This window comes from Spermophilus citellus (genome assembly GCF_964194105.1).
Source record: "Spermophilus citellus genome assembly, chromosome: 4".
NCBI classification, from domain to species: Eukaryota; Metazoa; Chordata; class Mammalia; order Rodentia; family Sciuridae; genus Spermophilus; species Spermophilus citellus.
Genome location: NC_138185.1, coordinates 146281821 through 146297010, shown reverse-complemented (window position 1 = coordinate 146297010; position 15190 = coordinate 146281821). Strand labels below are relative to the sequence as shown.

The following is a 15190-nucleotide window of genomic DNA, read 5'->3' as shown; positions in this document are numbered from 1 at the left end:
GTTTTATGATAAATAGAACAACTACAAAGAAACTGTAATATTATGTCAAATCTTTTTACCATATTTCAATATGCCATGTCTTCCCAAGGACATCATCTAAATTTTTGCTATTTAGTATAAAGATTGCTGTTGTTTACCCATCCAGATCACTTTTATTGATCTGATCCTTTTTAACAGTGAACTGGAGCTAATTATCAGGTAACACCTCAAACATCTGTTAGATTTTTTTCCCCTTCCTCTCCTCATTTCCTGCTGGTGAAAGAACACTCATAATGAATTATTTACATGCTAATCACGTTATTCTCTTGAAAAGCAAATCACATCTTTCTTTTTGAGCATAATACCAGATATGTTTAGCCCTGATTTTCCTCTATTTATACTTTTCAATTTCAGACATAGATGCTAAATGTAAACATCAAATTCTAAAAGTCAAGTTCCTTTTTTATCTCCATAACTGACAATCTGTTCTTCTCTCAAGGTTATTTCAGAAGACACATTGAATAAAATGGATGGAGGAAATCAGTCCATAGTATCAGAATTTTTGCTTCTGGGACTTTGCCATTCATGGGATATTCAGGTTTTGCTCTTTATGATATTATTTATGATTTACCTGATGACTGTATTTGGAAATATTTTTATCATACTACTAATCATGAAGGATACCCATCTTCATACCCCCATGTACTTCTTGTTAGCCAACCTATCCTTTATTGACATGTGGCTTTCCTCAATCACCACTCCTAAGATGATCATAGGATTTCTCAGGGAGAACCAGAGCATTTCCTTTGGAGGCTGCATGTGCCAGATTCTCTTTGTCCATTTTATTGGATCAAGTGAGATGATAATACTGGTGGCCATGGCCTATGACCGCTACGTGGCCATCTGCAAACCCCTCCACTATACCACCATTATGAGTCTGCAAAAGTGCATGAGGCTGGTAGTGATCGCCTGGATTGCTGGCTTTGTGCATGGCATGAGTCAACTGGTTGTAATTGCACAGCTGCCTTTCTGTGGCCCCAGAGAAATAGACAGCTTCTTCTGTGACATACCACTGGTAATCAAGCTGGCCTGCATGGATTCCTCTAATGTAGACACTTTAATAAACATTGACTGTGGGTTTGTGGCTGTAACCTCCTTTATTCTATTGCTGATATCCTACACACATATTCTTGTCACTGTTCGCCAAAGCTCTAAGTCTGGTGCATCCAAGGCTCTTTCTACATGCACTGCCCACATCATAGTGGTGGTGCTTTTCTTTGGGCCCTGTATCTTCATCTATGTGTGGCCAATCGGCGTTCCGTGGTTGGACAAATTTTTTGCCGTGTTTTACACTGCTATAACACCTCTTCTAAATCCTACAATTTACTCTTTGAGAAATAAAGATATTAAAGAAGCTATGAAGAGATTCAAAAGCTATTGCTATGGATTCCAAGGCTAATATTTAATGCCCTGAAGCAAGTGAGTGTTTCAAATTGGCAATATGTTAATCTTATACAATAGCTTGAAAATTATAACATGTTCAATTTGTGTCCACATGTTATTACTGTCTTCAGATATAAGAAAAAGGGTATTATAAATCAGGACATTTCAACATTTCCAAAGAAAGCAATGTAATACCTTGAATTATTTTCCTAGAAGCCAAACATATTAATTCTTCTTTATGAGAAAATTATTTAATTAGTCTCTCTATGCTTTCAACTACATTAAAGAAACTCATGTAATGCATTCAACACTACCGTAGATCCAATCTGGTGGACTGCATCTTCATGAAACTTTTTAAATTTCCTTTTAATTCCATTAGACAAAAGAGGCTGATGAAACATTTGAGGCTTCTCCATATTTCACTTATCTTTTTACAAAAGGCAAAACATTATTATTTCCTTAACAGGGATTCTTACCCAAATATGAAGGGGAGAAATTGAAAGAGAATGAAATAAAAGTGATAAAACACTTGAGGAAAATGGTGGAGATTATGTTCTATTTGGTTTTCATTAATTCAATAAAAATTAAATAAATAAATAATTAATGATATTTGCTATAGTTATTAACCTGAAAGAATGATATTTTTGCTGTCAATTATTAATCAGTTTTGTAAACATCCTGAAATGTAATCTACCTGAAGCAGGGACATGGCTTACTTAGTTATTTCTTAAAACTGTAGTACATAATACACTGGAATAGACACTTCGCAAAGTACTTTAATAAATCAAATAGAAACCAATATTTTTATTTATATGCCTATAAAATTTATTTCTCAAGGTGTACTTAAATAAGCTCTTTTGACATTTCAAAAATTTTCCCAACAAGTTCAGGTTAAAAATGATATTTCTTTTCTTTTTTCCAGAATGATAGATTAAGTGGCTTGAAACAGATTTGTTGGCATCTATTTAAAAATGTTAAAATGAAAAGATGGTATACGAGCAATTTTTATTTCTTTTATATTGAAGCTGTTTACAACAAATGACAGAATAAAAATATTAATGCAGATATCATTCTTGACTGCCTTATGTATGTCATTATATGTCATTATTTTTTATGTATTCTCTTCAATGCTTTAGTATTAGGCCCAAGTTGTTAATGAAAAAACAAGACGCAAATATAGGAACCAAATTTCTTGAAGGTAACCCAGCTTTATTTTGCTTTACTTAAAGAAATCAGAGATGAGTTATACTTCCAAGAGTGTTTATTTATTATTTGCCACTCAACAGCACTATGGAAAATTTACTTTTCACCAGTTATGTTAAAGGATAACTCATGCCAAGAATATAGTACCAAAACATCTCTATTAAGCTAACAAATAAAACACTAATTACTGTAAATGGTATAATTTTCAATGTAGTTTTCTCTATCAATATATAATATGAAGAAAGTGAATACCTCTCCAGCACATGCCTGTTCACCTATGGTCACAAAGAACTGGCAGTCCATCATTTGGTTGTCTCTATCTTAGAAATAGCTTCAATTCACCTTCAATGGTACTCTTTCAACCACTGTGTTTTCAGAGTATGTACTAAGTTAATTTTTTTCCTACCCAGAATGCTTACTCTGTTCATAACTATGTAAGTCGTTAGAAGGTAAACTTGAGATTTAAGCACTATTTTAAAAATTTCATGAAATGGGTATAAAAATTAAAAACACTGATTTCACAATCTGTAACATAACCTGGCATGACAAATTCATACTAGTAAATGCCCTCCCCTCATACATTTTTATACTTTTTAGCATAAAATTTAAATTTTAGCATAAAATGTAATCCAAGTATATACACTTTAATCTGGCAGACCCGTCTAATTAATTCCTTCTGTTTTCTGTTAGAATCATCTATACAAATACTAATCTAGGGGTCTTGAAGAAATGAATGTTCTTAGATAAAGCACAAATAACCATAGCTAGTTTTCATTTTCAAATTATTGAAAATAATGTTTTCAACTCTGGTGAAAGTATACCTTTCTTGGGATGAGAGACCCCCAATCCGCACAGCGTGAAGTTAGAGGAAAGAGAGGAAAAATGTTGTGAGTGGATAGTAAGTATAATAATGAGAGTAGCTTCTCCCACTTTCTCACCTTCATTTTCAAATCTTAAAAATGAAGATCTTTTCTCCCATGAGAGCCATACAGGGCTCATCACTATGACATTCAACATTCTGATAGTCCACTTGTTTATGGGTGATCATGTATGTGGTCAAATTAGTAAATTCATTGGTCAGGGACCCATTGCTTCATTTGAGTGGCTGTCAAATAAAGTTTGCAGAAGTTTGATAATGGTTAATAAGAAACTACTTAAAACTACAGATGGTGGTACCAGCTGAGATATTCCCATGAGAAAAATATGCATACCTATAGTAGATATGCATTCGAATGAGACAAAATCCTACTTCCTCCGTGGTATAAATATTCTAACACCATCAACCTACCATTAGGATCTCCACAGAATACTGTGCCATATTAGCAGCTGGGTACTAAATTGCTGATAGCCAGAGAATATATACAAGGTGTTATGTTTTACTCTCTAGGGTTGCTGGGCTCATTTTCTCTTTTCAGCAAAAAATTAAAGAAGAGAACACAGAGATAGCAAGCAAGAAGTATGTTTATTGCAAAAGCAACAGAGATAGAAAGATAGACCTTTCTGAAGAGAAGGGGACCCAGAGCTGGGAATCCAGGTGGGGAGTTTGGGCCTGTTGTCTTTTATGTTATCTGGAATTTCCTCCTTTCCTTTTGTCCTCCCTGTCCACGCATTCCTCACCATTACTGACTGTTGGCCCCTTGGTCCATGCATCTATTTTTAGTTTTTCTATTGGGTCCCCTTCTTAGGAGCATGAGTATAGATGTGTCTGTCAGATTTTGTCCTCCACTTGGGTGCTCTGCCTTAGTTAATGAGGAAGTTGATCTCATCAGAGATCTTTGCTCCTTTGTTCTGGCCCTGCTCCACCCCCTCACATACCATCTTTTGCTCGCCACCTAAGCCCTTCTATATCTCCCTCATATGCAGGACCTCAAAATATTGTCATTTTACATGTGGACTCACTGAGCAAGCACCTGGACAACTTTATTAAAAAGAGGCTAACAGACAAAAAACCTGTGCTTTTTCTACCTAAAATATCTTCTTCTGCAATGAATGTCCTCTAGGACATTCAAATGGGCATCTATATTTTGATAATCTGTGCCCATTCTGAAAGATCTATTACCAGAATTGATCCCTAACTTTCTTTGTCATCAATATTTCTAGTCTCTTAATTCTAAGTCCAGATCATCTAAGAAACTTTTATCAATTATTCATGAATCAATATAGACCCATGCTTTTTACAAGTCACAGGGAATAAACAAATGTACTGTCACAATTTCTTCCCATGTGCATCATTTCTCCTCATCATTATCTTATATGGCCACAACCATATTAAAAAATGCTTGAGCATGTTACCAAAAGTTTGGTTCCTGTCCCCATGCCAATTTAATAATGAGGACATGGTTTTGAGAAAGAGGCAGAAAAGAGGTTTATTGCTTTGCTAGCAGCGGAAAAACACAGAGGACTCCAGTCCCAGAGGTTGTGGTTCTTCCCATCAGGGAAAACAGAGGGCTTTTAAAGAAGATATGCAAAGGCTTCATTCTAGGTATGCCCTGAGAGTGGGTCCCAGGTGTTTCCTGGATGGTGTGTTGAAATTCACTTGTTAATTTGGGAGATAGTCACTTTGTAGTTTTTCTGGTGACATCGTCTTCCTGCAAAGAACAGACAACTCCAAGCAATCTGGTTTCCTGCCCCCAGGTTAGGAAAGGGGAGAGGAAGAATAGAAAAGAAAAACATATTCTTTTAAAATAAGCACCAAAGGCTATATTCAAAAGTGAAAGTGCACCATTGCTACAAGCATAATGTATTTCATGACTGGGGCTATAAGATTACAGACCATTACTTCTAATTACTGCCAAAATATCATTGTAACAGGGGTCCACTTCACATTTTAACTATAGCCCTTGTTGTTCTGAGGCTTATTTCGAAAAGGATATTTTTTCTCTCTCTCTTCTCCCCTTTCTCCCTCCCTAGTTCCCCTAGTTAATTGTCCTTGAACAAACACACCACAGGAAGAAGATGACTTTCAGAGAGTCTAAGAAGTGAATATCTAAAACATCATGCTTCAGAGATGCTCTCAAGTCTGCTGTGTGGGGATATCACAGTTCTTAGATGGCCACTCCATCTGAGCAGTACCCAGTTATCCTCGTCCAAGTGGTCCTCCCATTAAATAATATTTTCTACATCATAAAAAGTGTTTATGTAAGAGAACTTTTAATACATACAGAAAAGCAAAAAGGATTATCTATCACGTGTGAAGTACCTCACCCAGTGTAGAATATCTCAGGCGATCTATTGAATTTTCTAAATTTAAGTTTCTCTTTGTAAATCATAAATGTTAAGAATCTAGCAAGGTTTTAGGACTATTAGTCCAAACATTTACAGAAGAATATTGTACCTAGAAGAAGATTTTAAAAAATTGCTGTATTTCAAACCCCATAAAGAAGCAATTCAGTTTGTCTCCTTTCACTTACTATGCAATGTAAATATTTCAAGACATAAAATTACCCCCCACACACATATTTTAGAATTCACTCTGAGTTCCAGTTAAGAATCCCTTAGGTCCTTTAATAGCACCTTTTATCCTATTGCCTCTTTTAGTTCCTCTTTAAATATCATTGGCTCCTAGAAATGGCAGGGTGAAAGCTGAAGAAGGTATGGTATTTCCAGAAGGCAACAGTATGTAGGACATGTCCTTTGATGTATATACCAGGTAGCTTTGCTGAGTATGTATGTGATAATTTAAAGAGAATATAATAAGGATGTTTCTGAAAGTTTATCCTGTAATTTTTTTTTACAGAAGTCCTTTTGTGTGAAATAAAATTTTTGCCAAAAAAAATTTGGAAACTCTACTACTGCAAGATTAAACTGAATGAACAGAAAGAGAAAATAATTAATGTTTATTCAACATTTATGAAAAAGTCATAAAATTTAATTGCCTTCTGTATAATTCTGACATCTTTACAATACATTTTAGATTGACTTCTTTGCACAGATGAAGAAATGGAAATGTAAAGTAAGTTTAGATCAAGATGATCAAAAAGAGAGAGATTTAAGACCAGATATGACAAATTAAAAGTCTATGGCTAGTCTGCTAATATTCCTATGAAATAAATATTAATATAATATTAAATATTATAAAACTACTAAAAACAAAAGCTGATAAGAAAAAAATATAATTTCTAACTGGTAAAGTTCCCTATGAAAGCATATATTCATCTTTTAGCAAATTTCTCTCTCAAACACAACTGAAGAACTTTTTTTCTGTTAACTATCTTCTCTCACTTATGCCAACATAACAGATCTAGAACTAGCTATTGAAAAATCATCCTAGAATGTTTGAATTGATAAGAAATTAAGTTTAGTGATAGAGGTCAAATTTTTCAAGTTGCTCAGAGGGCATAAATCTATCAGGTGTTATACCTGAACATTTTCTTTAGAAATTAAATGTATACAATGGAGTATTATACATTTTGTAAGATGTATGTGCTTGTCTGTTTGTGTGTGTATAGCACATATATACACACACATATGTTATTATTACTCCTTTAAGTTAAATCTTTGTAAATTCCACATATAAGATTATGTGGTAATTTAACTAGGCATGTTGGCACAAGCCTGTAAACCCAATGGCTCAGGAGACTGAGGCAAGAGGATCCCAAGTTCAAAGCCAGCCTCACAAGGGCAAGGTGCTAAGCAAATCACTGAAACACTCTCTCTAAATAAAAATACAAAATAGGGTTAGGGACATGATTCAGTGGTCAAGTCCCCCTGAGCTCAATCCCCAGTACATTCCCCACCCCACCACCCAAAAAGATTATGTGGTAATCTCAATTTTTTTAAAAATATTAAAACAAAATAATATTATTGACTCCTCCAAATGAACTTATAATCATATTGCATAAGAAACAAATAGAAATGCTTTAGGATTAATTAGTCTAAAGAAGAAAGGGAATGTAGAATACATTGATGAAGTTGAGAGAGCTATAATTAATATCTTCTACCACAACTCATATACAGTGTTACAGAGGATTTGATCAGGAAGAGAGTCTTTAAATATAAAAATCTCTGGGGCTCTGCCTGAGATGGAACACCACATGGAGGGTTCCATGCCCCAGGACTCTATGGAAACTATGGTTACCTTGGCGAAGAACAATCAAGAGGGTGGTGGAAGTGCCACAATACTGGTAGTAACAGTAAAAATAGCTGAGCAAATGGGAATATAATGGTGAGTACCACCCAAGAGGAGATTATAGTCAACCCAGACTCTGGAAATCTGTTTACAAATGTCAGTTTACACCTTCTCAAGAGTAATCAGAGAAGAACACGGTGCAGATGGTATGGATGAAGGGGAAAGAGACATTATCAGGAAGGAAGAGCTTTGGAGGCTGAAGCACATTCATCAGGTTGGCTATGTTGACCTCTTCAGGCTGCATATATTTCAAGATGTATAAAACAGCACTGTGAAAATATGCAAGTTATTATATGCTTAATTGCACAAAAATAAAGGCTTTGTTTAAAAGATCTCAGATGTATTTCAATTTTTATTTATTTATTTATTATTTATTATTCTTTTTTTTTTATTTTAAGGCATGGTCTCACTAAATTGTTGAGGCTGGCCTCAAAATTGCAATCCTTCTGCCTCAGCCTCCCAAGCCCCTGGGATTATAGGCATGTGCCTTCCTGCCTGGAAAATTTCCTATTTTTTGAAAAAAAATTCTAGAAATAATCTTGATAATTAGATATCCAGTGCATAACTGTCAGGATGTCAACTAATCACAGATAATATTAAAACAACAGTCAACCAACCAAGATTATCTACCTATTTAAACAATGTAGTCATATATCACATAGGTGTATGATTTGTCTTTTAACTGAAATTAAAACTTTAGTTGAATCTAATTATATCAAGTTACAGATCAAGTTTTCAGATATTACCTCTTTATTATTTATAGGCATAATGTTTAAATTTTACTAAGTTTTAACTCATGGATTATTTTTTTCTAATTTTTTATTAAGTATTATAATAGTGGAATTCATTGTCATATGTTCATATATGCACAAATATAACAATGTAATTTGGTCAATATCACTTCCCAGCACTTCTCAGTCTCTCCCCTCCTTCCTCCTCCTGGTATCTTTCCTGAACTGATCTCCCTGTGATTTTCATGAGATCTACCAACATGTTTCTTTTCCTTTTTCCTCTCTAGCTTCCACATGTGAGAAAAAAACATATGATCCTGGACCTGAGTTTGGCTTATTTAGCTTAATATAATGTTCTCAAATTCCAACCATTTTACTGCGAATGACATAATTTGATTTTTCTTAATGGTTGAATGAAACTCCATTGTGTGTATAAATGCTACATTTTCTTTAACCATTCATCCGTTGATGGACATCTAGGCTGGTTCCAAAGCTGATCTCTGTGATGTTTATCTTGTCTCCTTGTTATGTTTTCCAATGTATGAAAAGGTTGATGTTACTCCTAACAAAGATGTACTCAAGGGATGTTTAAAAAAAAATCCATGATTCTTTTTCTGCCTGAAACACAGAACAGGAAAATTTCTCTCAAGGGACCTCTTTTGTGTTTTAAATATGTCAGGCTGAGGGAAATCACTTCCACAGATACTGTCTCCACACAACAATGGGTGTCAACTCCAGTGTGTTGCGGAAGAGCACACTGAAAGAAAATGTGACCTTACAGAACACCCATGGTGAGTAAGTCATTTAATAGTCTCTGTGATGTTCAAAGATTTAGAAGTAAAACCCAATGCATAATGATGTTCATATTGAAATAGTATTAAAACTTCTAACCTGAGGAAGAAGGAAAACAGAACAAGGCACTAGAAGGAACGTAACATTTCTTCCAGTGGACCTCACCCAGTACATATCTAACGCAATCTATTAATTTCTTTAAGGGTAAGAATGTCCTTATGTAAATATTGATATTCTCACAGATTTTTAGGGTTATGATAGAAAATATTTTTCATAGAAAGATAGCATATCTATAAGGAGAACCAAAGTTTATGGCTATATTTTATTTATTTTAATCAACAAATAATTCTGTACATTTATGTGGTTCAATCTGTTGTCTTGATATATGTGCACAACATGGAATGGCTAAATCAAGGTAATTGACATATCCATCTTCTCATTATTCATGTTACAACTTTTTAAATTTGTATTTTAGCAGGTTTAAAACATAAAACACACCACAGGATGTGGTAGTGCACACCTGCAATACTCTCAGCAATTCAGGAAGCTGAGGCAAGAAGATCCATGAGTTAGAGGCCAGCCTCAGCAACTTAGCAAAGTACTAAGCAACTTAGTGAGTCACTAAGCAATTTAGTGAGATCCTGTCTCAAAACAAAATTTTAAAAGGCTGGGGATATGGCTCAGTGATTTAAGTGCCCTGGGATGAATTCCCAATACCCAGCCACCACAATAAAATATATAATGCATTTTATTTATATTTTTACAATATCATAATAAGCTGTGGCATAGATCAATATACCAAATTCCTCTTGACCAACTGAAGCTATATCCTTTGGCCAATATCACCTCCTGCCTTTGGTAACCACCATTCTACTCTTTATTTGTGTGCATTTAACATTTTAGATTCCACATTTAAGTGAGATCATATAGCATTTATCTTTCTGTGCCTGACTTACAAACCTAGAAGCCATTATGCTGCTATATTCTCTACCTCCAAGAAGAGGAATTTGTCTGTTTTCCTTAATTTTACAATTTTAACAGTTTAAGAATTATCATTAACCCTGTTTGTGAAAATTCCGAGTTAAAGATAAGAAATCTAAATCCACTCTAACACAATGTTCTACTGTCTCCTATAGATCCTCTTAAATTATTAATAACTCCTCCTGGGCCAAAGCAAAATTAAAAAATGAAAAGGGCATAGCAGAAAGGATATGTCCGATATGTGCTATGCGCCTGTCCATCCCATAGTTTTGCTAAGCATGTGTGTGTTAATTTAGCGAAAATTGAAATAGTAGCATTTTTAAAAGGCAATTGTCATAAATGCTCTAACAGAGGTATGCTCACCAGTACTCTGACAGGACAAAGAGGGAACAATCTTCTTGTGGCACATTTGGGCTGGGATTATTCAACAGCATCACCAAGCCTTAAGAGTGGATTCAAAGTCCTTTATACCCATGGGCCTTTCAGCTGGCCACTGCCAACCTTCCCACTGGCCTGAGTGTTCTGTTCCTCTCCCTGAGATGTTCTCTCTGCAGGACTTGGCGAAAGGTTCCTCCCTGACCCCCACTCATAAAGAAAGGCAATTGCATATGTTTCAGTGAGAGAAAGTAATTGACTGTACTTTACAGTTTTTTTCCAAAAAGCCTTGAAAACTGTACTCTTAAAGATGAGGAATAACTAATAGTTATTAAATTTCACAGTACCAAAAAATATATGTATTTTTTTTATTTTTTTGTTGTTCATTTTCACATCATGCCTATTAAATTGAATAATCTTTTTTTTAAATGAGAAAATAGAAAAAGTAATAGATTAGTATCAAAGTCACAGTTCACAAGAGTCACAAAGATCACAGACCAGATCTTACAAATTAAAAATCAGAAGACTGTTAAACTTTCTTAAATAATGATGGTTTAATTTACCTATTAATATTAGATAATATAGTTATACTATAATAATTCTTATGTTAGTAGTTTATAAAACTAATAAAAATCAGCTGGATTTCTTACTGCTAAAAATGTTCCCTGTGAAACTATGTGTTCATTTTGTAGTGATTGCCACCAAAATTCTGCTTTTGTTATTAACACTCTTCTATGTCATTTATTCCAACAAGTAGAGAAATAGCTACTAAATTTTTTTCCTAGAAAGTCTTGCCATGATAGAAAATTCAATTTAAAAAAAAAAGATATTTCAAATTTCTCAGGGGCACACACATATCTGGTATGCTATCAGGGTATTATCCTTAAGTCAGGTAATTCTCATTACAGATTATATGTTTACTTGTACTTTGAGGCTATTATCATATTCATCTCTCTTTCAACAGAAAACGTATGCTTTATCAAATTGCTTTAGAAATGATTCTTTCTTTCTGTCCTTATTTTGTACTTCTGAGATCTCAGAGTAAGATAAGGGAACTGTTTGGGAAGCTGTAGTGGTTTCCATTCCTCACCTGTTCTCCTTTGTATCACCTTGGAAAGTTCAGAGTATAAAAGGAGATGAAAGCTGATAAGAAAATGGAGCAATGTCAAGGAAGAGAATTAATAAAGAGGTGAGGAGAATGAGCAGTAATCTTTCTAATCTCCAGTTTCAGATACCTCAGTTTATTTATGGACGAACATAAGCAATATCATTGTTATATTTGGATTTAATTTCTCATCACTGAAGTTTTAACTTCTTATCTACTAAGCATTAATAGTCAAATATAATAACTTCCTACATATCTCTATAATATATTCTTAGACAAATTAGATTAAGTAGATGATAGGTAGATATATAGATCATAAAATAGACAAATTTTATGACTTTGATAGAGATGATACTATATCAAGGCTGGTTGATTTCCCAACATTCATTCATATAACTGAAGAAAAATACTTTCTGCTAATAATCTTGAGTAAAACTAAGCTTCAATTTAGATACATGAATTCTGATTTTTTGGTCTCAGTGGCCTCTACTTTAATTTCTGTCTTACATAATTCTCCATAGATTTTTTGTATTCATTTAGCTGATTAAATAATATCCACTTAATTATATATTTTTAAAATTAATAGTAAGGTAGCATTTGAGTTTGTATCCAAATCTTCATATCAGTTATTTATTTATTTATTTGTCTATTTATTTATTTATTGGTACTGGGAATTGAACTCAAGGGCATTCAACAACAGAGCCACATCCCAGCCCTATTTTGTATTTTATTTAGAGAAGTGGTCTCACTGAGTTGCTTAGCACCTCACTTTTCCTAAGGCTGGCTTTGAACTCCTGATCCTCCTGGCTCAGCCTCCCAAGCAACAGGAATTACAGGTGTGTGCCACCATACCTGGCATCATATCAGTTATGTATTATATGACACTTCCTACAGTTTGTCTCTAAAACACTGATCTAACATACATTTTAGAGTAAAAAATTTATAGTTATTTTTATGACATAGGATAACTACAGAGAAACCGTAATGCTATATCAAATCTTTTTACTAAATTGAAATATTACTTTGCCATCATTTTTCCAAGGACATCATCTAAATTCTTGCTATTTAGTATAAAGATTACTGTTGTTGACCTGCCCAGATCACTTTTACTGGACTGATCCTTTTTACCAGAAAACTGGAGCTATTTCCAGACAACATCTCAAGCATGTGTTAGCTTTTCCTCTTGCTGTCCTACTTTCCTCACACCCTGTTGAAAGAACACTCATAATGAATTATTCACCTAACAATCCCATGTTATTCTCTTAAAAATCCCTTCATGGCTATTTTTCTATTTGAACATAATACTAGATATATTGAACTCTGAGTTTTCTTCCAATTATACTTTTAATTTCAGATATAGATGCTAATATCAATGTAAACATCAAATTCTAAAAGTCAAATTCCTTTTTTATCCCCATAACTGATAATCTATGTTTCTCTCAAGGATATTTCAGAAGACACATTGAATAAAATGGATGGAGGAAATCAGTCCATAGTGTCAGAATTTTGCTTCTGGGACTTTGCCGTTCATGGGATATTCAGGTCTTGCTCTTCATGATATTTTTTATGATTTACCTGATGACTGTATTTGGAAATATTTTTATCATGCTACTAATCATCAAGGATACCCATCTCCATTCCCCCATGTACTTCTTGTTAGCCAACCTATCCTTTGTTGACATGTGGATTTCCTCCATCACCACTCCTAAAATGATCATAGGATTTCTCAGGGAGAACCAGAGCATTTCCTTTGGAGGCTGCATGTGCCAGGTTCTCTTTGTACATTTTGTTGGAGGGACTGAGATGGTAATGCTGGTGGCCATGGCTTATGACCGCTATGTAGCCATCTGCAAACCCCTCCACTATACCACCATTATGAGTCTGCAAAGGTGCATTGCGTTAGTAGCCATCGCCCGGATTGCTGGCTTTGTGCATGGCATGAGTCACCTGGGAGTGATTGTGCAGTTGCCTTTCTGTGGCCCCAGAGAAATAGACAGCTTCTTCTGTGATATGCCACTGGTAATCAAGCTGGCCTGCATGGATTCAAAAAATCTGGACACTTTAATGAACATTGACTGTGGGTTTGTGGCTGTAACCTCCTTTATTCTATTGCTGATATCCTACACACATATTCTTGTCACTGTTCGCCAAAGCTCTAAGTCTGGTGCATCCAAGGCTCTTTCTACATGCACTGCCCACATCACAGTGGTGGTGCTCTTCTTTGGGCCCTGCATCTTCATCTATGTGTGGCCAGTCGGCGCTACATGGTTGGACAAATTTCTTGCTGTGTTTTACACTGCTATAACACCTCTTTTAAATCCTGCCATTTACTCATTGAGAAATAAAGAAATTAAAGATGCTATGAAAAGATTCAAAAGCTATTGCATGAATTCCAAGGCTAATATTTAATGCCCAGAAGCAAGTGAGTGCTTCAAATTGACAATATATTGATCTTATAAAATAGGTTGAAAATTATGACATGTTCAATCATGTCTACAGGTTATTACTGTCCTCAGGTATAAGAAAAAGGATTTTATAAATAAGGACATATCAACATTTCCCAGGAAAGCAATGTGATTTTTTTTCTAAAACTCAAACACTGTTAATCCTTCTTTGTGGGGGAATTACTTGATTAGTTTTCCTATGCTTTCCACTACATTAAAGAAACTGATGCAATACAGTCAACAGCACCATAGATCCAATATGATGGACTGCATATTCATGAATTTTTTTAATTATTTTTAACCCCACTGGGGGAAAAAAAAACATGCTCATGAATCACTTATTCTTCCTCTGCAAATTTCACTTATCTTTTCACAAAAGGCAAAAAAATTCTTATTTTTTCCTTAACAGAGATTCTTATCCAAATATAAAGGGGGGAAATTGAAAGAGAATGAAATAAAAGTGGTAAAACACTTAGGGAAAATGGCAGAGGTTATGACTCATTTGGTTTTAATTAATTCAATAAAAATAATTCAATCAGTAATAATGATATTTGCTATAGTTATTAACCTAAAAGAATAATATTTTTGCTTTCAAGTATTAATCAGTTTTGTAAACATCCCAAAATGTAATCTACCTGAAGCAGGGACATGGCTTACCTAGTTATTCTTAAAACTATAGTACATAGTGCACTGCAATGGCACTTAGCAACCAAATACATTAATAAATCAAATAGATACCAATATTTTCATTATATGCTTATAAAATTTCTTTCTCAATGTGTATAGCAATAAGCTCTTTTGACATTTCAAAGAATTTCCTAACAATTGCAGGTTATAAATAATATTTCTGTTCTTTTTTCCAGAATGATGAATTAAGTGGATTGAAACTGAATTGTTGAAATCAATAAAAAATGATAAAATGAAAGGATGCCATATGAGAAATTTCTATTTATTTTATTTGGAGCTGTTTACAACAAATGACAGAATAAAAATAATGTAGGTATCATCC

General features: G+C 34.2%; 1 protein-coding gene and 1 pseudogene across 2 annotated transcripts; both read left to right on the top strand.

Moving 5' to 3' along the window:
• Nucleotides 1–505: 505 nt before the first annotated feature.
• Nucleotides 506–1438, top strand: LOC308646214 (olfactory receptor 4F4-like; the record flags this gene model as incomplete). The annotated part of the gene is made up of 1 exon (XM_081288878.1): nucleotides 506–1438. One exon carries the CDS (start codon nucleotides 506–508, stop codon nucleotides 1436–1438), a length of 933 nt encoding a protein of 310 aa, XP_081145004.1.
• An 11770-nt stretch (nucleotides 1439–13208) lies between these two features.
• Nucleotides 13209–14146, top strand: LOC308646199 (olfactory receptor 4K3-like; annotated as a pseudogene). The gene has a single exon. The product of its transcript is annotated as an olfactory receptor 4K3-like (transcript).
• The last annotated feature ends 1044 nt before the right edge of the window (nucleotides 14147–15190 follow it).